The sequence below is a fragment of the Podarcis pityusensis genome, assembly GCF_964106645.2.
Source record: "Podarcis pityusensis genome assembly, chromosome: 11".
Taxonomy (NCBI): domain Eukaryota; kingdom Metazoa; phylum Chordata; class Lepidosauria; order Squamata; family Lacertidae; genus Podarcis; species Podarcis pityusensis.
This window is the reverse complement of record NC_138036.1, coordinates 12,091,380-12,119,024: the sequence shown is the minus strand read 5'-3', so window position 1 is coordinate 12,119,024 and position 27,645 is coordinate 12,091,380. Positions and strand designations below refer to the sequence as shown.

Sequence of the window (27,645 nt, the reverse complement as noted above, 5' to 3'; positions counted from 1 at the left end):
ACTGGCATTCAGATGCAAATTGTTTCTGATACTGGAAAGAATGGTTTCATTTCTACTGAAGGAAGTTAGAATTTGAGAAATAGGAAGGAAGCAGAAAAAGACTGGAATGGTTCGATCTTATTTATGAGCCAAGCCAGAATTCAAAGGACATTTGGCGCAGGTGATTAAAACTGGGGAAAGGGGTGTATTCTTTTGAACATGTCCACACACTCACATATACACTGAAACACTCAGCAACATCTCTTACTGATATCTTGCCCCTGGACATAAGCCTATGCACTATGTATATTGCGATGAAGCAAGACAGCCACAAGAAAACAAAGAGGATCTCTCTGCATTTGGCATGAAGTTGATGCAGCAAGGCAGGAGAATTAAACTTGGAATGAGTCTCTAGTCCACCTTAACAGTTACAAATGTGCTGGCATCAACAAATATACCCAAGTGCTACCAGTAATTGTGAATAAAAGGCTTTGCCATGCTTTCTATTTAGGAAGTGTTAGGAATTAAAGTGCACACTAGACAAATGAGTTCTGCTCCCCTGAACCCACGAAACAACAAAAACTATTTCAGAACTATTTAGAAATCAAGTGAGGACAATATACAATAAAACACAATCCAGTTTAATTAAATGCTCCACTTTCGTCTTTCTGCAACTAACAAGAAAAAGACGCTGATTAAACATACTTTTCGAATCTATAAAGATCCAAATGTCATTTTTTATTGTTCTAGTTGTACTGAAGGAAAAACATAAACTGCCTCCTTCCATTTGCTATCCCATTTGTAGTTGTAGAACAGGCAGGGGCAAACTCAGCCCTCCAGATGTTTTGGGACTACAACTCCCATCATCCCTAGCTAACAGGACCAGTGGTCAGGGATGATGGGAATTGTAGTCCCAAAACATCTGGAGGGCTGAGTTTGCCCATGCCTGGTGTAGAATGTAGGAACAGCTGTTCCAATGCCATTTTGGGGTCACAATTCTACCTCCCAACAAAAATGGGGGATGTGGTGATAGGCAAGGGGTCTTCTTACCCCTCCAATCCATTTAGAAGCTGCCATCTCTGCCAGCAGCAGGAGCAGAACTGTGTTCACCTCTGGAAAAGATGCTAACATGCCCACACTAGTGCCGTTCCTCTAGTGCAAATGTGGCACCAGCTATTTCACCCTGCTGTTGTGTTGCCAGATATGTCTGTAGACCCAATAGCTTTTAAATGGTAAAACAGAGGGTGGAAAATCTCCTCCGCTCTTCACCAAAATGGTTTCATTAGTTTCATGCCCTCCTCCACTTGCCCTGCATAGGGATCCACCTGGAATTCTCCACCCAATATTGAGCAAGTCCAAAAAACAGAAGTGGGAAGGAGCTACTGCACTTAACTTCACTGCAGGTGGGCCATTGCTGCTTCCAAGGAGAGAAAGCGGATGGGCAAAGAAGCCAGAGAGCTGGCGCAGTGCGAATGCGCTTTGAGCTATGCCAACCTCCCAGCTGCTAGTGTCTTCAGGACCATGTTGTGGTCACTTCCTCCCCAAATACCCTAAGAAATGTAGCCAAAGGGTTATCTTCAACAAGGGTACTGTCTGTGTACCTGCATTCACTTTAGCTGAACCGTGTAAATCAACATTTTACAGTGGTACCTTGGATCTCAAACTTAATGCGTTCTGGAAGTCCGTTCCAAAACCAAAGCGTTCCAAAACCAAGGCACTCTGTCCCATAGAAATAATGCAAAATGGATTAATCCATTCCAGACTTTTAAAAACAACCCCTAAAACAGCAATTTGACATGAATTTTACAATTTAACATGAATAACGAGACAATTGATCCATAAAATGGAAGCAATAAACAATGTACTGCGGTCACACAATCAATCAGTAGCTGAACTGGGTTCCACACAGTCACAAAAAGAAAACAAAAAAAGCCACAAAAACAAAAACGCAAAATAAATAGCAAAAACCACAGCGTAACACTCAAAATAGAAGTGTGGCACTCAAATCAGAAGCGTAATACTCAAAATGGAAGCGTGGCACTCAAAATGGAGTATGTTCAGCTTCCAAAAAAGGTTAGCAAACCAGAAGACTTACTTCCGGATTTGCAAACAATCGGGTTCTGGTTGTTTGAGTACCAAGCCATTTGAGAATCAAGGTACCACTGTATGCTCTTTTGCACAGACACCTGCACCACATAAAGACAGTTTGTACCTGAGTTCAGTGCAGCGCATGAAGAAGCCTTAAGGGTACTTAAACTCCACACACACAAAAAGGAGCTAAAAATCAAGGAGGTAGATGAGAGAGATGTTGAGAACGGTACCCTCCATAATAGCTGATTTCTGATTTTCACATTTCCCACATGGTTTTTATTGTATTGCTTTTATGTATAATTGTTGTAAAATGCTAATCGGCTCAGATTTTTCCTATTAAAAAAAATGAATTGTTGTATATCAATATTTCTATAGATTAAATAAATAACTAAATCATCTCAGTGCTGGCCCTTCGCCAGGGAAATTAAGAGAAATAAAGATCTGGCATGTACTGCCTCTTCTTTTATATGCTAAAAATATGTTTGAGATCTCCTGTCTCCTGCCACAGAGTTCTCTGAAGAGAGAGAAGTACTCTTAAAGCAATTTAACTCTGCAGTGAAGATATAGCCTACAATACCACAGCTGTCCAGTGATGGACTAGGCCAGCTGAAATGCATATTCACATGGATAACTCAGAATATGAGGGGGCACTATAAAGCATGCCCTGTGCATTGTCTCACTGCCACATATGTCTACCTAGAACCTGCAGGAATCTGAGTAGGTTCCTTTTATTAGGTCAAATTCAAATACATGAGCTTCAGAAGTAATTACATAATAGAGCCTCTTTTTTCACTTCATCCCCTCAGGAGAAACTTGACTTCAAGTGTGTAATTTGAAGAGACCTTTTGTTCATTCCCACAGATGTATTAAAACATTTCCCTGCAGTCTTTGCAAAGAGATCGTGGTTTTTTTATATAAAAAAACCAACCGCTCCATCTATTGCATGTGATACAAGAGGACAAGAGTAAAGAAAGCTAAACGTGCAGCAGAAGCAAATGATAAAACTTCCAAATCTTGTACTTTATGCATGAAGAGGAAATGGGATGTTTGAATGATCACAGAATCATAGAGTTGGAAGAGACATTGAGGAACGTCTAGTACAGCCCCTTGAAATGTAGAAATCTGCAGCTGTCCTTTATGGGGATAGAACATGCAAACTACCAATCTCCCATTGGTAGTGGTGCCATAATTCCTGCAGCCCCATTTTCCACCCATGTGGCAGGAGCCATGCTTTGCAGATGACTAAAACTGGGGGAGATTCAGGATGTAGCCCTTGGACTACCTGAGAGCAGTCAGTGTAAGTACAGATCCTGAAGAGCACAGGATCTGACCCGCGCAGAAACCTGAAAGGTACAGATCAGGTGAGTTTGCTTCAGATTGCGGACAAACAAACTTCCTCCAGATTCCCTAAGCCACAGTGATCCATGCTCTGACAGCTCCTAGATGAATTATCACAATGGCTTGGACGTGAGGGGTTTTATTAAATACAACCCAGAAGCTGGAATTTTGATGGGTACAAGGGAGAGGTAGTCATCAAGGTCCCATGATAGGCTCAGCCCCACAAGAGGCAGAAGTGATGGCCACCAATTTGGATGGCTGTAAAACAGGGTTAGACAAATTCACAAAGTATAAAGCTATCAATGGCTACTAGCCTTGAGGGCTAAACTTTGCATTCAGGGTCAGACACAGTATCTCTCTGAATAACAGTTCCTGGGAACTGACTGCTGTTGCACGCTTGTCTTGCTTGGGTAACTCGTTGGCCTAGATTGGCCATTGGCCTGATCCAGCAGGCACTCCTTATGTTTCTTTGTGGTTCCCTCCTCTCTCCCCCAGTAGAAGTAAAGTTTTGCAAAGTGCAGAGTGAGACCATGTAGCAGTGAGTTATACAGAGCCATGCCATTCAGCACAGTGCTACTGCAACTACTCAGTCTAACAACTCTTAGAGGTCCCTCACCACTGCCACCTCTGAACATAAAGGTAAGGGTAAAGGGACCCCTGACCATTAGGTCCAGTCGTGACCGACTCTGGGGTTGCGGCACTCATCTTGCTTTATTGGCCGAGGGAGCCGGCGTACAGCTTCTGGGTCATGTGGCCAGCATGACTAAGCCGCTTCTGGCGAACCAGAGCAGCACACGGAAATGCCGTTTACCTTCCCGCCAGAGTGGAACCTATTTATCTACTTGCACTTTGACGTGCTTTCGAACTGCTAGGTTGGCAGGAGCAGGGACTGAGCAATGGGAGCTCACCCCGTTGCGGGTATTCAAACCGCTGACCTTTTGTTCGGCAAGTCCTAGGCTCTGTGGTTTAACCCACAGCGCCACCTACATCCCTTACTTCTAAACATAGGCGCCAACTATAGGGGGCCCTGGGGGCCCGGGCACCCAAAAAAATTGTGGGTGCTCAGCACCCACAGCACGGGCTCTGATGTGACTTCCAGTACAACCTGGAAGTTGCTTCAGAGTTCTCTCAAGGCCTCAGGCATGATTTCTGAGGCCCCACAAGGCCTTGGAGATCAGGTCCAAGGCGCTGCTAGGCCTCAGAAGCGCTGCTGCGGTGTGCTGATTAGCTTGACGTCATGACGTCATAATATCACATGACATCGCAGGCACCATTGGGCACTCATAACCTGGGGCCCAAGTTGGCGCCCCTGCCTCTGAATCTGTCAGATTGTTCAAATGGAGGTACCAAGGACGGGTTGGGACTTTTGGCAGCTGCCCCACATCGGTTGGAAAGAAATATTGCAACCAAAGTCCTCATGCATAACATAACTGCTCATTTGCTTTTTTAAAAAAAAATAGACTTGGAAAGTTAAAAATGGAAGGTACATGTTTTCTTCTCTTATACATGCAAGTTGGGAGAAAATAAATTCATGGTTAATAAGTGGTCTACAGTCATGGTTTAAGAGGCTATATTGAAATAAATCATTGCCCATAAACCCTATGCTGAGTGTAACTAATGCTCCTACAATATACTTATAAGGGAAGACTGTGTGTTTGTGTTCAAACCTTCATAAGTATTTTTAATTGCTTATGCCTGGGTAAAATAATAGAACTGCAGACATGAAAGGACCAGAGACTCCAGACTTGCCACTTCTGTAAGCATTGCTTTGGGGAAAAGGAATTGAAAATTAACTATCACCATGCCAGTACAAAAAAACTATGGCTACACTTCATAGGATCATAGAGTTGTACAGTTGGAAGGGACCACAAGGGTCATTTAGTCCAACCCACTGCAACACAGGTATCTTTTGCCTAATGCTGGGCTCAAAACTACCAGCCTGAGATTAAGAGTCTCATGCTCCATTGGCTGAGCTATCTCAGGTTGGAATACTGTATCTAATCCTGACCACCACACATCCAAAGGGACATTGTTAAGGTCTACAGAGAGGGGCTGTTTAGTAGAGATGTTGCAAAAAATAATCTAAAAAATAATCTAGGGAACCTTGCAGGTGTGAACTCTCCTGAATGATTACTGAGAAGAAGGATTGGGATGTGCAAATGCATCAGTGTTAGTTTTCTCATTTTTCCAATCCTTAATTCATTTTGCCACACTTCTGAACAAGTTTGTTTTAAACAGTATGTATATGGTCATTAAGAAATTCAGCATCAAAAAAATCAACCATAAAACAAGTGTTACAGAACCACTACCATGTGAGACTATGTCCCCAGGGTATTATTCAAGGATAAGATGGCAGGGGGGGGGGGAGATGAAAAGAATTCACTTCACCCAAATGCATCCCTCCAAAACGAACTCTGTAGGTAGGCACATTCCATTGCCTTGGTGGTTGATATATCCAGAAAAAGGAACTCTTGCAAAAATTGCAGTGTGCATGTCTACCAAAGCACACATTTCTATAGGCTGTTTTGCCTAATATACACATTTTTGAAAGCATCTGTCCTAATATACTTTTTGTGTGTGTCCTTTTCACTAATGCAAAAGTCTGTGTATGTTCGTATGTTTCCCATGCACAGATTAGATACCAGACTGAACAGACAACATGCTGTTACTCTCAGCGGGAGATTTTACATATTTTACATACATATTATGTATTTGACATTCATTTCCTTCTGTAACTCTAACATGAATTCAATATCAAATACACTTGCATAATATGCAGAATTCCTCCTGAAAGGAATGGTACTTCAACAAACACCCATCATTCTCAGGGGGGATTGCAGCATTGATTTCAACATGTATAGTGGCAGGACACCAGTGTGCAATGCACAAGAGAGTGAGAATCTGGCAGCGCATGAATAATAGAGTGTACATAAGAAGCTATGGGTTAAACCACAGAGCCTAGGACTTGCCAATCGAAGCTTGGCGGCTTGAATCCCCGCGACGGAGTGACCTCCCACTGCTCGGTCCCAGCTCCTGCCAACCTAGCAGTTCGAAAGCACATCAAAGTGCAAGTAGATAAATAGGTACCGCTCTGGCGGGAAGGTAAATGGCGTTTCCGTGCACTGCTCTGGTTCACCAGAAGTGGCTTAGTCATGCTGGCCACATGACCCAGAAGCTGTACGCTGGCTCCCTCGGCCAATAAAGCGAGATGAGCGCCACAACCCCAGAGTCGGTCACGACTGGACCTAATGGTCAGGGGTCCCTTTACCTTTACTAAGAACATCAGAAGAGCCTGCTGGATCAGGCCAGTGGCTCAGCATCCTGTTCTCACAACCATGCCTGTGGGAAACCTGCCAGCAGGATCTGAGCACAATGGCAGTCCCCATTTTTGGTTCCAGCACCTGCTGTTCAGAAGCGTTGCTGCCTCTAGCTGTACCCCGTGCTCTGATACACACATTGGTCCTGACAGGTGAGTCCATCGGCTCTGGAATCATGGCTTTCCAGATTCCTCCTCCATCCCCAGCATCTTCCAGTCATCTTGCTTCCACAAGATTGCTACTTCCCTTCAGTTGGCCAATCTCTGCTTAAGCATCCTTTGCCTAAATTCGTCGTATATACAGAAGCAGTATGCACAGTGCTTCCAACATTAGGTAAAAGGTAAAGGTAAAGGACCCCTGGACAGTTAAGTCCAGTCAAAGGCAACTATGGGGTTGCAGCGCTCATCTTGCTTTCAGGCCGAGGAAGCCAGCATTTGTCCACAGACAACTTTCCGGGTCATGTGGCCAGCAGGACTAAACCGCTTCTGGCACAACGGGACACCGTGACGGAAACCAGAGTGCACGGAAACACTGCTTGCCTTCCTGCCACAGCAGTACCTATTTATCTACTTGCACTGGCGTGCTTTCAAACTGCTAGGGTGGCAGGAGATGGGACAGAGCAACAGGAGCTCACTCTGTTGTGGGGATTCGAACCGCCGACCTTCCGATCGGCAAGCCCAAGAGGCTCAGTGGTTTAGAACACAGCGCCACCCATGTCCCACATTAAAGCCCTTCCCATCACCCTAGAATCCTGTCCATGCTGTCTAGGAAATAACAGACATATTTTGTGACTGCCTTTGCAGAAAATAACATTCAGATACTGGTGTTTGTACAAATACAAATATTTCAGCACATAAAGTGTACATGTACCCAGAGACTTAAATAACCAACAGGCCAGATTCAGTAGTTTTCTACTTACATGTTAAGTTCAGCATGCATAGGCAAACTGGGCTGGTAGATATGATTTGAGACCAGGGGCAGATCCCGAGTAAACACACTTTTATATATCCATGCAAAAAGCATATGCAAAAGAATGCAAGAATAGGATTGACTGCAGGAAGGAGTCTATGCTCAATCTTTTTCTTTTTATGACATAGCTATAGCACAAAATTATAAAGCAACAATGTAAAATTATAATGATGTGGAATATCACTAAATTATCACCCATTTATGTATGCTGATGCTTATCAGTTTACGTTGCGTGGATTAATTTGTGCATCTGATCAGGGCAGAGGAAAAAGAAGGCGAATCTAAAAGTCACTGGTTGTCTGTCATTTTGAATTTACACTCATTTGCTTAATCTCATTATACAGATGCACAATGCTAAGCCCACTTGGGTGGTTTGGCGATTTTAATACTCTCTTTCAGCCATAGCCCAGTGTTTGCCTCTGCTAGGACACGTGGCCTCTGTTAACCCAGCTCACTTGTCAGATAAATCCTTGCTGTGCTGCACTCCACTGTATTTTAATAAATCAAGCCTGAACCAATTCTCCCAGGATGTTTTGAGAACCAGCAAATAGGTGGAGGAGACCTCACCATGACCTGATCTCCGACTGCCTAGTGAATTTCAGTACAGTCTGAGTGCTCCAGAGGGGATTGATGGGCTACCATAGGCAAGAACTACAAATTATTCTCGTGTTCCTCTCTCAGCATGGGGTGAATTCATCAGAAAACTTTCTGACATGTTGTGTGAGAATTCAGTGGGTAACAAAAGGGCTTGAGAATGAGAAGTAACAATGAAGTGGGAGGTTCGTTCGTAGCTGAGATACTCAGCTAGGTGGAAGTAAGAGGACTTCTTAAGCTCCATTTAGAGAGATATACTAGACAGTAGACAGAGGTGCACAACAGCCACAAGGTTCAGTCTGAGCCCCGATTTAACGCTTATGAAATCTGCCTGCCTCAGCCTGAGGCACTTCATATACTTGATTGATTCAACTTGATTATTTAATTTCTATACTGCATAATATATTAAAAGTATCTCCAAGCAGTGTACAGTAAACTGAAGCAGCAACGGACAATTTAAACAAAGTATTTCAAAAATACACAGTAACATATAAAAATGTTACATTAACACAAAGTTACATACACACACACACACACACACACACACACAATGGTACCTCGGGTTACATACGCTTCAGGTTACATATGCTTCAGGTTACAGACTCCGCTAACCCAGAAATAGTGCTTCAGGTTAAGAACTTTGCTTCAGGATGAGAATAGAAATTGTGCTCTGGCGGCACAGCAGCAGCAGGAGGCCCCAGGTTAAGAACAGTTTCAGGTTAAGAACGGACCACTGGAACAAATTAAGTACTTTAACCCGAGCTACCCCTATGTCTGTCTGTCTGTCTCTCGTGTGTATCTATCTATCTATCTATCTATCTATCTATCTATCATCTATCTATCTATCTATATCTATCTATATATCTCAGTATCATTTCAGGGGCTTCTCTCCCCCAATCCCAATTCAGTGTTAGCAAAAAAATAAATAATTGTCATTGCATTTGAATAGCAATGCCCGTCAACTTTTTTTGGGGGGGTGGGCTCAAATATTTTATTGGGGGGAGGCAAAGGGACCTCAGTCCCTAGGAGTTGGCTCCCATGCAGGGTTGCATCTAATAGCTGCGTGTTTTTCCCTCATGTGACCCCATCTTTCTCATGTGGTTTTCTACATTCTTATATCACCATGGAACCTCAGGAACAAAAACTTAAAGCCACACACCTCTTTGTTTAAAATGTCAGTAAGCTGATTACGCTAGACTTTTTTGTTAAGAAGCAGGTCTAAATCAAATCACCACCAGAGTCAATATTCCTCCAGGCTGAAGGTAAAGAAGAATGGCTCGCCTAAGGCCAACAAATGGGATCACAGCTGAGATTTGCATCAGGGACTTCCCCGCTGACAGCTGGTGTTTTTAAGAAATCTCCAGATCTTAATTTCGCTGTTGGCACTGACTATAACCATGTTCTTAGGTCTTACGTAGTGTTTGCTTCTACCGTCCATCAGCTGATGGGCAGTTAGAAGCCCACCTAGGGCAAGGAGAGGAACAATTGGAAGCCCACTTCAAGCTCCAGAGGTCATGAACTGGCAGGACGATGGGGAGGAGGAAGAGGATCCTGATGATGGGTGTAGCCAGGACTGGGACACACCAGGGCAAGAAGAAGATGGGGAAGGAAGTCCTCACAGGGTGACAGAGGATGGCGAGGGCATAGGGGGTCAGTGTGCAGGAACCGGAACAACAGGACCCATCTCCAGAGCCAGAGGGGCCTTTGTCTCCATGATCACGGCAGGCTGAGAGGTTTAGGGAGCAGTGGGGGGTATGCTCTAGGTGGCTGAGACAGGCAAGGGCCCATAGACCAGCTCCCTAGCTGGCCAGGTGGAGCTTGCTAGCTCTGGGAGGAGGCGGGTGATTCCTCAGCTGGAGTAGGCTCAAAACAGGTGAGGGTCACTGGCCTCATCCAGCCCAGATGCTGCAACCAACATGCAAGGTATAAAAGGGAAGCAGAGCTGAGGTGCTGTATCTGCTCAACTGCGTACATTGGTTGGAACTTGGTGTGGATGCTCCTGGACCTCTGGACTTTGTTTCGGGTTTGACTCTGAACTGTATTTCCTGGCCTTTGGACTTTGCTTGCGTGGATTGAGCCCTGGTCTTTGAACTTTGGACTTGACATGCAGTCATACCTCAGAAGTCGAAAGCAATCTCAAAATGTTCAGAAAGCAAGGCGCGGCTTCTGATTGGCTGCAGGAAGCTCCTGCAGCCAATTAGAAGCCACAGGTGTTATGTACTGAAGTTCTCAGCCTGGGCCAGCAGGGGGATACTATAGATAGTTATGCAAATAAGGGATCGAAAGTGACATTCAGTGATTGGATAGTTTTAGGAAATTGTTACAGTTACATTGTACTGGAGCTCTATATAAGCAGGCTGACTGAACCCTTCAGTTCAGTTCTGTCCTGGCCTGTGAATAAACAAAAGCTGTTTGAAAAATTGCTGTGTTGTCTGATATGTTCACCCACAACTTAACAGCGGAAGTCATGTCGGACATTTGGGTTCCAAAGAACATTCACAAACTGGAACACTCACTTCTGGGTTTGCAGCATTCGGGAGCCAAAACATTCGAGTCAGAAGGCATTCATCAACCAAGGTATGACTATACTGACTTGCTGCTGGGTGGCCCAGGGGTTTAGGAAACCAGATGATTTCTTTGAAGCCCTGTCCACACCTGATATCAGGTATGCTGTCAGGTGTAGGACGAGTGGGCAATCCCTAAAATGACACTGTGGATTCCTCACCCCTGCATTATGCTATCTTTAATCAGTAAATTTATCTGTACTTGTCTCTGCACAGTTGGACGTTTGCTGCACATTATGACAAAGCTGTCATTTTGCTGAAAACAAGGATTATATAAGAACAACCACTCCAATTGCTTAATTAATGACATTACTGTTATTTGAATGTATTTTAAATGCATTTTCTGTTCTCAGATGTCCTGTTTGTTATCCTGTTGGAGAAAGGGTGGCGATATAAATGTGGTAAATATCTTGTTTACATAAAACAATAGTAGATTTGCTCCTTTAACTCACTGCTGCTATTTTGTAGATGAACCTTTTGTGCTTCCTATGTTTGTGCTCTGAAAGTCTAGACAGCTTGTGAAGTAGCAATGTGCAATAAAATAAAAAAAAGGGTACAGAAAGCACTTTTCTATGATAAGAGTCTCTGAAAGAAGGCTTGACATGGTGGGTGGACAACATGATTGCAAACCTTCCTGTGCAGCTCAAGAGAAAAATATTCCCCATTTGCTTATTTTTCGTACAAGTAGAAGTGGATGAGAGCTGTGCCATCAGCAACACTGTTTGGCTGCTAGTTTTCATTTGCAGCATCAGTGGAAATTTTCAGGTGATTCAAGAAATTACACAGCTACATCCAGCACATGGGTGAACCAGAGGGGGAAAGGGTTCTGAAGCAACAAGCACTGTCACTGAGAGACTAAAAACTTCCATGAAACAAAGCAAAGCAAAACATTCAAAAACAAGAAGCTGCCTTGTATTGAATCAGCCCATCAGTCCATTTGCTCAGTACAGTGGTACCTCGGGTTACATACGCTTCAGGTTACAGACTCCGCTAACCCAGAAATAGTGCTTCAGGTTAAGAACTTTGCTTCAGGATGAGAACAGAAATTGTGCTCCGGCGGTGCGGCAGCAGCAGGAGGCCCCATTAGCTAAAGTGGTGCTTCAGGTTAAGAACAGTTTCAGGTTAAGAACGGACCTCCGGAACGAATTAAGTACTTAACCCGAGGTACCACTGTACTGTCTATGCTGACTGGCAGAAACTCCCTGGAGTCTTTCCCAGCCCTATGCAGGATAGAAACTGGAACCTTTTGCAGACATAGAATTCAATGACAGTTTCCTCGCTTTGCCAAACGCTGAGAAGATTGCCAGTAAAAGCAACATGAGGCAGCACCACTGTGTGTGATTCACAAGGATTCCCATCCACCTGTCTTCTACTTGCAAGCTGCCACAGAGGAAGACCTCTTTGCTTCTGGGCATGCCCATCCCCAGAAAGGTGCCCTCAAGGGACTGAAGGCCTTCGTCTGAAAAGGGTTCACCACCACCCAGTGGTGTAGCATGGTTTGCTGGTGCCCGGGGTGGGGTGCAGATGGTGTACAGAGCCTGCTGCAACAGTCCAGCTCTTGCCACTGATATCACCGTAGTGACGCCAGCCGTGCACCACTTTGCAAGGCTGGAATCCCAGCCTCATAAAGTGGTGCAGGAACGGCAGGGCAGCATGAGCAGCAAACACACACACACCGAAAATTGTGCCTCTGCTACACCCCAGCCACTACCATTTTAGACCTAGGAACTGGGAGGCCACTAATCGCTGGCTCTAGCCACTAAGCTTCTTTGAAGAGGAGACTACAACACTGCCTTTTAAACAAAGAAGAGAGTATCAAATATAATGGTTATAAATCACCCACTCCCCACTTCCATCTCATTTTTTATGATGCTGCCAAGCTGACAACTTCTAGTAAAATATATTTTATTGCAACAGACAGTGCGTGGTAATTGTTACGAGCATGAGCCACACTCCTGGTGAAATGATGAATTTTGCTGTAAACAGAATCTGTTCTATGTAATTGTTAGCAAAATGTCCGATCCATTTAAGAGCTAATTATAACTACCAGTTTTAAGACCAGTCTGGGCAAAACTCTTCTGAGTGCAGGGAGGAGGCACAGGATGGGGTCTGAAGGCTCATAATTTATCACAAGTTTCATTAAGGTCCTTGAAGTGTGATTAAATAAAATTAATATGGAAGATTATTTCCAATATCCTTCAAGAGGGGTTTTCCCCCCTTTGCATTTTACTAAGCATTCCCAATCTTATCTGCTAGTAACTAGTTTAATGATTTTCAAATGGTCTTCCTGGGTGTATTTGAGGTTCTACAGAAAGAAATGTACTGGGAATTACTCACTGAGAGGATCACTCATGGTTCACAAGGTCCCTTAGAAGCAGAACTCATGGTTCTATCCCTCTGGTTCTCTATCCCCCTGACAATGAACAGACCACACACTTAAGTAAGGTTAAAATACTTTACTTACAAAATCAAAAGTTCTGATTCATGTTCCTTTTCGCATTTTAAAGGAACAAATATTGACAAAATATCTGAAAAAGGAAACTTTGTTGTCAGATCTGCCTTTAAAAGAAAAGAATAAAAAGAAGTTCTTCCCCTAGAGGGAGCCTCTGAAACAGTTTCAAATTCTGAATCGGGGAGCTAGCAGCTGTTACAGATTACGATCATGGGAATAGCCTTCTGACCTTGCAGAACAATGTATCCAGAAGCTCTGCTGCGTGCTTTCTGTAAAACAAGTGCCCTACTGGAACAGCTACATGAGAAGACGGACTTGATGACTGATGCAATCAGAAATTTTGGACAGGCAGTGGGAAATTATATAGAGCCCACCCAGGATTCAAATCAGGAGTGTGCTCTGACAGAACAGATGAGAGAGGATGTTGCTGAACCTTGGGCGCCAGAGATGGAGGCAGCTGTGGCCCAGCAGGAACATGAGTTCTTGGATTTGACAAATGAACTTGGAAAAAGCCAGATTTGGAAAGATAAAGTTTGGTTTGGGTTGGAAATGGGGGGGGTGGATAGACCCCCCTATGCAGAGATGTTTGGACTTTTCAAGTCTGGCAATGGGCCGTGAGATGTTTGGGGTTGTGGGGGGTCTCAATTTTGGAGGGACTTTGAAACATGTTTTTAAATACCACATGGAGTTTAGTGTGGACTATGGAAAAGGGGCTGATTTGTCGAGAAGGGTCAAAAACATTGTTAAGTTGGAGTTCCCACGAGTGAATGGAGCAGGAGACAAAGTAAAGTACAGGTATAAATATGAAGAAGAGCTGCGGAAGGGACATGGAAGGGACTTAAGGGTCTCGGACATAAGATTACCAGGATAATGCGCTAGATTGATGAGATAGAAAGGACTGACAAAACCCGGGACCAGGAGGAAGAGACGCTGGTTGAAGATTGGAAGAAAAAAAATTTTTTTTTTATTAGGATTGTTTTATAAAATTGATGAACGTTAGAAAAATGTTGGAATGAAATTATTTGGCTTTAGCAAAAATGTTTAAAGAATTATGTAAGAATATTATGGTTAAGAGAAATTGGTATAAATAAGATCTAAGTTTTAAATTTTAAGGTTCTTTATAGTAAGATAAGATTAAAATAGATTAAGGTAATGTAATGACAGAATATTATGAAATATGGAAAAGATTTGCTGCGACAATTAATAACTAGGATACAAAAAAAGGGAGGGGTGAGGAGGTCAAAGAAAGAAGGTAATGACAATTAAGGATTTGAGAATATTGGATTTGTTTTTAAATGTTTGTGGCACATTTTTGTATTTTGATCGTGATGTGTTATTTTTTTATTCTGATTTTTATTAATTTGTATTGCTTGATTGTGGCTTGTTTTTCCTTTGTTTTTTCTTTTTCTTTTTCGTTTCTTTTTTGTAACTCTAAAAATTCTTAATAAATATCATTTTTAAAAAAAAAAAAAAAAAAGTTCTGATTCATGTGTTGTTCCATGCAACTGCAAGGAGAACACAAGTGGAATACTCCTGGGTACAAAATACAGAAAGGTGGTTTCAAGCAAGAAGTCTGAGGTTGGAGCAAGCTCAGGCAAGTCCTTCCTTGTTGATTACATGGTGCAAAGAGAGTGAGAGAAGAGAAGGAGGAGGTGAGATGGTGTGGTCTGAGTCTAGGAATAGACCTCTCTGATCTTAACCCCTTCATGCAATAACTAGCACTCATTCATAGTTACGGCTGACTGCAATTTCCCACTAAAAGAACAGCTAGGTGGCAATGGTCAGATGAAAGTGTGACTGGGGTTGCTGAAAAAGTTAACTTTGAGAAGATACATAAAGGGAGTAGGGAGTAGCATGCCAAAGAGGGAGAGGAATGTGGCTCAAAGTCCCAAAGCCCATGATTACCAATCATCTTGGTGTGCCAACTCCCATCAACTCCTCTCAGCGTTTGGAGTTGCAGTGAGGACTATGTTGGGCACTCCAGCTCTAAAGGAGCCAGATAAACCAACTGCAAGAAGCAAGTTGACACTTTCAAGTTCAGAAACTCGGGATTTAAGCCTCAAATTAGGGCAAGCATACACCCTAATATCAACTAATCATACAGAAGCTTCTTTCTCAAAAGAACTCTCTTTGCCAGTGTTGAACAGTTGCTGAAAGGCACAGCAATGAGAAAATAACATGCACTATTTTGTTTATAGACACTTGTTTCTGAAATGAAAAGATGACTTGAATATTTAAACTGATATTTAACAACTCCTTAATGGTCATACATTTTAAATTCAATGAATAGTGACATTGACTGGGAAGAGTCAAACAAAAGGAGAGGTCTTTGTTTAGCAAGAGTCACATGCATCAAACTGCAGTGAGAACAAGGGATAATTTGCAACCGTCTTCTACATCTATGCTTGTTTGTATGCTATTTTTTATCATTGACTGGGACTAAAAAGAAATGGGAAAACAAAAAGAAAAACATTTCTTTCTTTCTTTTACATTTTAATAGCTTCACTGTACAACACTACCAATTTTAAATTCTCTTTTCAAGTAGAGGACTGTCTGCTGACAGCTGTTCAGATAGAAGACTATTCTTCTATAAGGCAAGGAACATGGCTATCCTAAAAGAACCCGTGATAAGCAACCGGTAAGGTCCTAGGCGCAGGAACCTTGAAGACTTTCACAGTCCTGACAACACTTGACAGATAGGTCTCTAGATATAGATGTGAGTGCTACACTACACAATTGCAAAACATCATGCACATTCCATCATTAACCAGCTTGTAAGACCAAATAAAAAGAAAGTGTTTTGCAAAACAACTTGTTTTGCTTCTCTCTCTCTCTCTCTCTCTCTCTCTCTCTCTCTCTCTCTCTCAAAAATTACTTTTGTCATTATGAAATAATTGAAACCCATGAAACATTAATGCACCAAAAGCCAGAGAGTTCAAAGCCTCCATCATGCATAATTTCCATAACATTGCATTGTGGCTTAATAAAAGGATATTGTTGTGCACACATCAAATCTCTTCTAATCCAAATAAGGGCTTTCTGTTCACTAATGAAAGCATTTTTATGCATAAGGTTTAAAGCCCAAATGCTAAATAAGCATTACAGTGATATTGGGCTCCTGTTTGAGCAAGTATTATCTGCGTGGTTCCTTAAATCTTTTGGAATCACCCAAAGATAACTCAGCATTGTTCAGTAATTAAAAACAAACCACCTCTCTAAACGCAGTGTTTGTACAATTCTGATTCCATGAAAAACTGACACACTGGCAAACTCAACTCTTTGATCCCAGACCCAATACATCCCCCCCCCCTCACATCTCTGTCAAATAGCATGCTTACTGGCTAATGAATCATTTGCAGGAAGAAAGAGAGGTTTTCACAAGGATGAAAGCAGGGGCAAAGTGGTATGCTTTGCTGCTCAGCAGGTGGCACAGAAAACAACAGTGCTTCCAATTTTTTCCCTGAGTACTGTTATTTCTGTGTGGTAACCGCTGGCATCAAAATGTTGCATCACAACCATGCCGTGCATGATGCCTGTATACGGACCCAGAGAGAAAATCAGTCAAAGCTATTCCTCCTGACAGTGGTAGTAAATATATGCACCCTGGTCCACTAATATATGTGCTAAAGCAGGTTTTTGTGGGGACAGCTCTGGTGAAGGCAGATCAGTGGCGTAGCATGGGGTGGGGGGGGCGGCCGCACTGGGCGCAACATCTGGGGGGGCGCTCACACTCGCAGCTCTCTGCCCCTACCTGGCTCCACAGGTTAGGGGGCGCAAATTACTTGCCTTGCCCCGGGTGCTGACAACCCACGCTACGCCACTGAGGCAGATGCATGTCGTCTGGAATACCAGGAGATGAAGTTTGGGAATTGGATGAATAATTAAAATTTTCATTTTCAGAAGCATAAGTTGCATGCCCAGGGAGGACTCCCCTGCTGAGTGCCTGAGGGCCCTGTTCCTACCTCTCTCCACCTGGCCTAGGGTGGGGCTTGACTGGCCTCATAAGAACTGCTGCTGCGGCTGCTGCCCAGCAAGGACTTGGGCCTTTTTGGGAAAGTTTCGTTGCGAGTTTTTGCTGCTGTTACTGATATTAACTGATATTACTGATATTAACTTTTTGTATCTTTATTTTTATGTGGAAACTGTTCAGTTTGGTTTTCTAGTTTTCAATGTGTCTTATTTATTTTGACGACTACTTTGCTATGTTTGTACAGTGGTACCTCAGGTACACGGCGTTTCCGTGTGCTGTGCTGGTGCTGGCTTGCCAGAGCAGCTTCGTCACGCTGGCCACGTGACCCGGAAGTGTCTCCGGACAGCGCTGGCCCCCGGCCTCTTAAGTGAGATGGGCGCACAACCCTAGAGTCGGACACGACTGGCCCGTACGGGCAGGGGTATCTTTACCTCAAGTTAAGTACTTAATTCATTCCGGAGGTCAGTACTTAACCTGAAACTGTTCTTAACCTGAAGCACCATTTTAGCTAATGGGGCCTCCTGCTGCCGCCGCACCGCAGGAGCCCGATTTCTGTTCTTATCTTGAAGCAAAGTTCTTAACCTGAAGCACTATTTCTGGCTTAGTGGAGTGTGTAACCTGAAGCATATGTAACCCGAGGTACCACTATAATTATGTAAATCTTTTCATATTGTAAGCCGCCTTGAGCATTGCTTTAACTGTGGAAAGGCGGCATACTTATAAAATGATGATGATGATGATGATGATGATGATGTTTGCACAGATGAAATGCATGTGGAAAATACACACCTTGCACATTTGCAAAAAAAAAAAAAAAAATGGAGCAAGCTGTTGCTGCACCATGTTGGTATCAACAAATGAAAGGGCAATAAACCCACAAAAAAAACAGCAATCCACAGGCCTTATGCCAAGTTAGACTACTGGTCCATCTAATTCTGTATTGTCCACATCATGAGTGGGGAAACCTTGGCCTTCTTGATGTTGCTGAACTACGGCTTCCATCATGGCCAATGGCTACTGATGATGGAAATTGTTCAGCAACATCAGGAGGCCCAAGGGTTCATCACACCTGGTCTACAATGATGGGCAGGGGTCTCCTGGGTTTCAGCTCTGGTACCTAGAGATGTGAGTGATAGAACCTGGGACCTGTTGCATCTTGCCACAAAGCCATGACCCTTTCCTTTTCAGGTAAGCATTAGTAACCTGGGAAGAGAAACAAGAGAAATCTGCTGAACTCTTAGAAATCTGCTGAACATTTAGATTATGTGTCAAGAATTTATGGGAATAACCATAAAGCTTGGGAAGCAGGACCAAGCCCAAGGTACTTTGGTGCCTGGGGTTCAGGACAAGGTTTTGCCCCCTGCCATTCCATGTACAGAATCCAACCAAACTAGCAGCTGAATCTTAGTTCAATACTGGCTATGGCGAACTTTTCATAGAATAATAGAGGCCTTCCATGGACTATTTTTCAAAAATACTATAGTCAAATGAAATCGCGGGCAGGATTCGAGCTAAAAGCAGCAGCAGAAAAACAATAAAATAATTGTAAAAGAGGAAGAAGAAGAAGAAGAGGAAGAGGAGTTTGGACTTGATATCCTGCTTTATCACTACCTGAAGGAGTCTCAACGCGGCTAACATTCTCCTTTCCCTTCCTCCCCCACAACAAACACTCTGTGAGGTGAGTGGGGCTGAGAGACTTCAAAGAAGTGTGACTGGCCCAAGGTCACCCAGCAGCAGCATGTGGAGGAGCGGAGACGCGAACCTGGTTCACCAGATTACGAATCTACTGCTCTTAACCACTACACCATACTGGCTCACTGGAACTTTGTGTAATAGATAAAGATATAATGCAGTAGAAAAGGTTTGAGTAAAAACACTGTGGAGTAGGGGTGGGTGGGAAGTCAATTTGTGGATGTAACTATTTGATATAAAGATTATTGTGAAAATGTTTGGAAAATTTAATAAAAAATTGTATGACAAAAACAAACAAACAAACAAACAAACAAACAAACAAACCACCAACCAGGCTGTGGGATGACATCCTTGACAGTAGCTGAAAGCAGCAGGCTTGCTTAGGAGGTGTAGAGCAAGCTAGCTTTGGGGACTCAGGGGAAATGATGGAGAACTGCTGCCCCACCCACCTGCTGCCTGAGGCAGCTGTCTCACTCTGCCTAATGCTAGGGATGGCTCTGCCAGGAAACCAAGCAGCACATCAGCATAGAACAATCCTAGGATGCAGACTAATGTGCAAGTTATAACCCTCAGCAAGCAATCAGCAGTTAGAGGGAAGGGCAAGAAATATGAACCCTAAGAAGCCAGGAAGTTGCTAGATGGTGATCATGAACAAACACTGGGAAGCCGAGGGGCTAATGTTAAAGTTAGCAAGCATACAAGCATGGGGCCTAACTATAAGCACTGACAAGCCAGGAAACATTCAGATGGGGAGGAAGGATAAGCACCAGCAAGCTAGTCAGATATTAGATTAAGAGGAAGGATAAGAGCTAGCAAGTCAAGAAAGCACTTAGATGAGAAGGGTAGAAAAGCACCAGCATGGCAGTAAGCATTCAGATAAGCCACAGAGATAAGCAAGAGCAACAAGTCAGGCAGCACTTTGAATGAGGAACAATAGACACACATGAAAGGATCGTGTGAACTAACACACACACACACATACACACCAATATGCCATCTACCCATTCTGAAAACACTATCCCTACCCTGAATCCATGCAATGGGGCCTTTCTGGTGAGGCAGAAATATCCACAGATGCAGGGATATGCTAGGATTTGAGCTGATATGCAATCGGACCACACAGGTTCAGAAAAATCAGCCCGTGTGTTATGAACTGAGTTGAATAGGATCCAAAATGCAGCAGTCTGATTGGTCCTAGAACAATAGGATCCAAAATGCAGCAGTCTGATTGGTCCTAGAACAATGCAGTATGATTGGTCCACAGGAGCCACCCAATCCAGCTCCAGATGGAAATGAATCCTACAGGAGAATCCCAGAATTAGCCAATCATGTGCAGCCCATTGTGTAAATAATGTATATAAAGCAGATACTTTGAGGGGACTTCCATTCCCTCCTCACCACTATGAGCTGAATAAAGAGCATGAAATCCACCCTCGACTCCGAGTATATTTCACCATGCAAAAGTTATGTTTCTGCTTAGGGATGAATGCTATCCTGTTGAGTGTATAATGGCACATTTTGGCAAATCGTGTCCTCCTCCCAGATAACACACGTTGCGGTGAGATCATCAAGACTGCCCTCACTGCTGTTGTGGGTGGGAGTGATTGGATAGCCACAACAACCCGATTGGTGGTCCCTTGGTTGCTGGGGTAATTCTGGCCGCCAATGGGATCGTTTCATGCATTAACTGAGGGACCTGTATATACCGCTGCACGTTGCGTTGAGCTTCCTCTTTTTGCCTCGTGCATCGGATCACCCGCCCAGCCTCCCTATATTTAGGGTTCATTATGACCTTGCTATGCCGCCATGAGTTGTCTGATTTGGGGACAGGGGCCCGGTAGGAATTTTCCCATTTGGCTGATTGGCTGCTGCCACTTGGGTTTCTCCTGCCGCATAGCAGATGATCACAACTATGTAAGGTTTGGTGGGTAGGCATTGGTTCAACGTGGTGTGGAGGAGATGTTGTCACACCTACCCCTCCAATGCGCAAAGGGTATTCTGTTAAAGGAATCCAGGGGCTCGCCTTGCTTTTGTCCAATCCCCATCCAGGGGTGGGGGCCACACCAGAGCCCCTGGGAGCATTTGGGGTGAGCTTCAGTCTGAACCTGGTCCAATGCTTCCCCAGGATGTTTTCCCTCATTGACCTCTGCCGGAGTCCAGTCGTCAGTGCTGCCCTGCCAAGGTCAGGTGCAACTAGCCATTCTGAAGGAAATCAGCCCTGAGTGCTCCCTGGAAGGACAGATCCTGAAGCTGAGGCTCGAATACTTTGGCCACCTCATGAGAAGAGAAAACTCCCTGGAAAAGACCCTGATGTTGGGAAAGATTGAGGGCACAAGGAGAAGGGGACGAGATGGTTGGACAGTGTTCTCGAAGCTACCAGCATGAGTTTGACCAAACTGCAGTGGAAGACAGGAGTGCCTGGTGTGCTCTGGTCCATGGGGTCACAAAGAGTCGGACACGACTAAACAGCAATAAAGGAACCCAACAAGCTCAACATAATGAGGAAGAAAGCAAACACAGGAAAATCATCTTATCCACAGAGCTAAAAAATCACCCAACCACAGAGACAATATTTGGAATTCAATTTGAGAATAAACACAATTGAATGTTTTTCATGACATTGTAGGCATGTGAAGATGTCTTTCAACTTGACTGAGATTCAGAAAGAAAACCCAAATAATAACAAAGAAATCTGAGGGTGTTCCAGTTAATTTGCAAACCAGTCATTGTGATATAGCAAACAAGTAACAGGTTTTTGTTTTTTCACTTATCAGATTAGCCCTTGAAAGTATAAATCGTATTAAAGGTGGGGAGAAGATACAGTATAAGCCAGCATTTTTACGCCAGTGAGGTAGTCTGGACACTTTGTGTGAGCCTCCACAATAAATACCCATCCTGGAAGCACAGTGAATCCTTCTTCAGATGCAAAGGACTTTTTCAGACTGCAAAGGACTCCGCAAAAGATATAGAATTCTCTGTACTCACCCAAAACAGATAGCTCAGCTGAAGCACTACTGTTCTCCTCCCTGTAGGTGACCACACAAGTATACGTCCCAGAATCATCATCTGTTGCATTAGATATCAGTAAGTTACTGCCGGCCAGCAATGAATACTTTTTGGACCTGGAATATTGGCAAGAAAACTTGGTTTAAAATAAGGGAATGGGTAGGATGGCTTTGTTAGTTTTAGAAGGTTTACATCCCACCCTCTCCACTGTTCCCAGTAGCTCACGTCAATTTAAAAAGAAATTATACAATATCATAAGCTTGAATGTTCGATTATATTCAGTGGGAGGGCTGTTCACTCCTTCCCATATGTAGGGGTCCAGCAGACTTATAATTTTCTCTCCTTTCAGCAATGGTGTTCCCACATGGGACAAAGCAGCTGATCCAAAAGCGAGCAGCAGAATTCTAGATTTGCTCTTCCCAATGCATTGTTGTAAACTGAGGAACTAGGTACCTGAATGGGATTGTTTCATCTCCTCGCAGCCACGTAAACGTTGGGGCTGGATAGCCAGAGACGCAGCATTCCAGCACAGCGTCTTTCCCTTCGACAACTACCACATTTGACGGTCTCTGCAGGAAAAATTGTTGCCTGTGCAAGCCGGGATCTACGAAAGGAAAAGGAATGGTTATTACTTAATAATCACACCATTTGTCTTAGGAGCAGCGGGGAGGAGTATTTAAATATTCTCAGTGGGAAATCTTCCGTTTCACTGCAAGAGAGAAAATTCACACACACACACACACACACTATAAAATAAGGGAGCAGAAAGACAGCAGAAAACGAAATACAGGATAAACATTTGAATCCAGAGAAGTGAACAGCGATTTACATACTAAATGAAAGCGTAACTCTACAGAGTTTGACTCAGAAATAAGTCATACTGAGTTTAATGCAACTTACTACCAGGCATTGGTGTAGTGGTAAATTTTAAAATACAAGTGCATTATGACATTCCCCCATAGGGAATCCAGAAATGCAGGCTTCTGTAGAAATAAATGCTATGAAAAATTGTGACACTTTCATGGAGTCCTAGCATATGATAAACTTCCCAGCAGCATGGCTCCAGTCCCACGTATAGTTTCCTGGGAGTAAGCTTCATTGAGCTCAGTGATGCTTACCTCCGAATGTATGGATTAAACTTGCAAAACAAATTGAGCTTTAGCAAAAGATCTCCTGCCCAGTGAAATGTAACCTTAAGCCTTTAATTAGAAATGCACACAAGCTTGCAAAGATTGCTATGACTTAAACTCTTAGACTTTATTTTCTTGCCAGAGCAAGGAGACTCATCAGTAACCCTGGTGCTCCAACTGATGACATCACCACATCCTGCATTCCCTTGTCCAGCTGCTCCAGGTAAGTGGGTGCAGGATTGCAGCCTGATTCTAGGCTTAATGGGCAAATCCAGCAACTAAAGCTTTTAATGATTAATGAAGGGTAAATTTTAATTGGCGAGGTTGAGAGTTAATGCCATACTCGTGCATTTTGCAAAGCTGTTATTTTGGTTCTGGTGTTTTCCTCCAATAGGGAATGAAAAATAAAATATTAAATCTGATATTTCCTTTTTAACCATGAGTGCTAGTTGCCTCACAGTAGTTCCAGTTCCTAAAAAACAAATAAATAAATGAGGTTTGGTGAAATGCATATTTTAAGGGGGGGGGGGGGAATTTCCCAAAAAGCTTCCATGGCTATGCAACTCAATATTTTTCACTTGGTTGACAGCCCGGATACTGAACACAGATCAGAGTTTAGAAAGTATAGTTCGGGGATGGCTCTTGCTCATAATAGAGATCTGTAGCAGTGTGCCTTACTGGCGAAGCCAGAGCACAGATTAAGAAATGTAATGTTAAGTGTCTTCACACCTTGCAGAGAAGAGGGAAATCCCTGAAAAACCACCATATATACTGGAAAGCAGAACACTGGATCTGGTACAGACTGGGAATTAGAAGTCATTTCAGATCCAAAGTGAGGCACTTAAGAAGCCCCCCCACCCTACTTATTTTTAGTTAACATCTGAACAGATTTGTTATGAGAACCAAACTTTATTTTGTTATCTCCCCATTGAACACACACACACACACACACGATTTAGCAGTAACCTACTGTATTTTTCGCCCTATAAGACGCACTTTTTCCCCTCCAAAAATGAAGGGGAAATGTGTGTGCGTCCTATGGGGTGAATGCAGGCTTTCGCTGAAGCCTGGAGAGCGAGAGGCGTCGGTGCGCACCGACCCCTCTCACTCTCCAGGCTTCAGAAAGCTATCCGCAAGCCTTGCGCGCCCAGCGGGAGTTCCCGCGGGCTCGCAAGGCTTGCGGGCAGCAGCCTGCAGCCCGAAGCACGGGGCACCCTCCGGAGGACGCCCCGTGCTTCGCGCAGGTGTCCGCAAGCCTTGCGCGCCCGGGGGAACTCCCCCCGGGCGCGCAAGGCTTGTGGGCGGCAGCCTGCAGCCCGGAGCACGGGGCGCCCTCCGGAAGACGGCCCATGCTTTGCGCAGGTGTCCGCAAGCCTTGCGCGCCCGGGGGAACTCCCCCCGGGCTCGCAAGGCTTGCAGATAGCAGCCTGTTTTGGGGGCTGGGGCGGGGGAAGCTCGGGCTTCCCCCTGCCCCAGCGCCATGGCTGGGGGGGGGAATTTTTTTTTTATTCATTCCCCCCCCAAAAAAATTGAGGTGCATCCTATGGGCCAGTGCGCCCTATAGGGCGAAAAATACAGTAACTCTGTGGTTCCATCCCCCATTTTCTTCGAATTTTCAAAAGTAGGCAAGCAATCATTCTAGACCCAGCAGTCACTACCATATTTTCTGTGAAGAAGTAGTTCAAAACAGAAGCATCTCGACCCCAGATGTATATCAGATCCCCCCTCCTGATTAACATAATGTGCTCTGCCGTTATCATTAAAACTTTCCTGTTCCCTACATTGCCGATTGCCTAAATGAATGTACTTGCTATGCAAAAAACAAAATGAAACACTGAGAAAGGGGACAGAGAAGTAAAGCATCAACCCACAATTCTTTAATTAAATCAAGGAAAGGCTTTACATCAGTATAATACAACTCTAGAAAGATTTGGAAGGTTTTTTAATGTGCAATCAAATTGAAGTGTAATAACAGGAGCCCTTTTTGTGTTCGTTGAAAGGAGGAATTGTCTACTATTGTGTGAGAGGGCTGGGATATTTTATGGAATTTGGCTGTAACTACTCCAGATAAATGGATGATGCTTCACATGGGAGACTGATTTGTCACTGCTCGCTTTGAGTCACACTGCACAGATCCATGAAAGTTGAAGGAGTCATTCAGAACAACAATTTATTTTGCTAGAGAATTGCACAACCTTCTTTGTCGCCCCGAATTACTTTCTGTTGGAGTGCATCAGGCAGTTTTGTTTAGCTGAAGGCCAACTACCATGCCACAATTGCAATTTCCACTGAAACATAATCAACAAATACAATGCATTAGGCTGGTGCAAATTTGATTCCATTGTTTTGCAAAGCAGCACTTCATCCTAGCAACCTAGCGAGGTTCCATTAATATGACACTGATGAGACAGAATGCCTCATACTCCCCATTCCTAAATGTGATTAAAACGGAAAACCTACCATCTCCTGAATACTCTTGTATAAAGCCCAAAGCTCTCTAGTGCAGATCACTATGTGCAACTGGTTAAAATTGGAACTTAGTAACTTGCTCCTCAGTGCCTTTGCGGGTTTCTACAAGGATGTGAAACCCAGTGCCACCCTCCCGATTTGCAGATAGCTGCTGCTCGTTTGAGAAGCCACAGGGTGAACAGGGTGACTCCACCTGATCACCACTTCTGTACAGAACAGAGGGGATGGGTAGGATTGTGACATATTAATTACAGTAGGCTGGAGGCAGGACGCTAGCAAGGATAAAAGGGCCTTTGGGAAATGATTCAACTCTGTCACGCAATCATCCTGATTCTTTGCTCCTAGACCAATAAAACAGAAAAGTCCCTGCCATCAATTCCAGACCCTCGAAGTGTTTCTATTTTCCAGGGACAGTCCTAGATTTACAGAAGCCATCCCGGTTTCTGATTTGATCCCAAAATGTCCTGCTTTTCCATAGGATGTCTCTATCTTCATCGGAGAAATGTTGAAGCGTATGGAATAGGACATCCCAGGGCTTTTTTTCCCAGTCGAAATTCGACAGAACTCAGTTCCAGTACCTCTCAGGTGGGCACCATTGCCATAAGAAGAAGAAGAAGAGTTTGGATTTAATAACATTGCTTAATAACAGGTGGAGACGAATCAGCGTATAGAGGGGAGGTCTAAAAAATATCTACATGGTGCCTAGGGAACAACTTGCACCTTAATATCAGCAAGACAAAGGAGATGGTGTTGGACTTTCGGAGGAAGAGAGGAGAACTAGCTCCGCTGTACATCGGGGAGGGCTGTGTGGAGAGAGTCTCTTCCTTTAAATTCCTAGGAGTTTATCTCAGTGAAGACCTTACTTGGAAAATAAATACAACCCAGGTGGTTAAGAAAGCCCAACAGAGACTCCATCTCCTCAGAGTCTTGCGGAAGAACAAATGTCAATCAACACCTGATGATCTCTTTCTACCGGTCAACAATAGAAAGTGTCCTTGCATACTGCATCACGGTTTGGTATGCTGGTTTGACATCATCTGATAGGAAGTGCCTATAGAGGGTGGTGAATACAGCACAAGATATTATCAGCTGTCCCATAAATCCACTGGATGAAACAGCAGAAGAACGTTGCCTCAGGAAAGTGAGGAAAATTCTCAGGGATGATTCACACCCTGGCTGGCACTTTCTTGATCTCCTGCCCTCATGCAGAAGATATAGAAGCATGATTAATTGCACCAACAGGGTAAAGAACAGCTTCTATCCATGGGCTGTTAGGCTGCTGAATGAAAAGATAACAGCAGGGCAACTGACTTTCGGGTTTGGTGTGTGTGTGTCATTAAACAAGGGGAATTAAGACTAAGAGAGCTGAGTGGGGGGGTGCTCGTGTAATCTCACTGTATACAAGTTGTACAAGTGACAATAAAGTATTTCAAATTCAATTTCAATTTTATATCCCGCTTTATCACTACCCGAAGGAGTCTCAAAGCGGCTAACATTCTCCTTTCCCTTCCTCCCCCACAACAAACACCCTGTGAGGTTAGTGGGGCTGAGAGACTTCAAAGAAGTGTGACTGGCCCAAGGTCACCCAGCAGCTGCATGTGGAGGAGCGGAGATGCGAACCCGGTTCCCCAGATTACGAGTCTATCACTCTTAACCACTACACCACACTGGCTCTCTAAGAGAACAAGGGAAGCGTTCATGATGAGTTCTGGCACCTCTCTTTCTAGAATAATAGCACTGGACATCCCTATTTTCACTGGGAAAATGTTGGGAGGTATGGAATAGGACATCCTCAGGGCTCTTTTTCAGCTGGAACTCACCAAAACTCAGTTCCAGCACCTCTCAGGCAGGCACCATTGCCATTATAAGAGAACAAGGGAGGCATTCATGGTGAGTTCTGGCACCTCTTTTTCTAGAATAATAGCACTGGACATCCCTATTTTCACTGGAGAAATGTTGGATGGTATGCATTTCAAAATCTACAACAGACGAAAAGCACTAGCAAGGCAGGAGGGGTGGAGGCAGGCAGGCTGAGGCAAGACCAGTGATGTTATTTTAAAAGGCACAACACAGT

The 27,645-nt window shown here is 43.9% G+C and overlaps 1 protein-coding gene across 4 annotated transcripts in view; it reads right to left on the bottom strand.

The window, feature by feature from the left end:
* DCC (DCC netrin 1 receptor) overlaps positions 1-27,645 on the bottom strand; it is a 964,956-nt gene that overhangs the window by 434,941 nt on the left and 502,370 nt on the right. For all 4 annotated transcript variants that reach the window (XM_080973386.1, XM_080973387.1, XM_080973388.1 and 1 more), the window contains exons 4-5: positions 22,426-22,576; positions 21,952-22,088 (exon numbers count right to left, since the gene is read on the bottom strand). In XM_080973386.1, the coding sequence (XP_080829512.1) occupies positions 21,952-22,088; positions 22,426-22,576 (288 nt within the window). The remainder of the gene's footprint in view (positions 1-21,951; positions 22,089-22,425; positions 22,577-27,645) is intronic.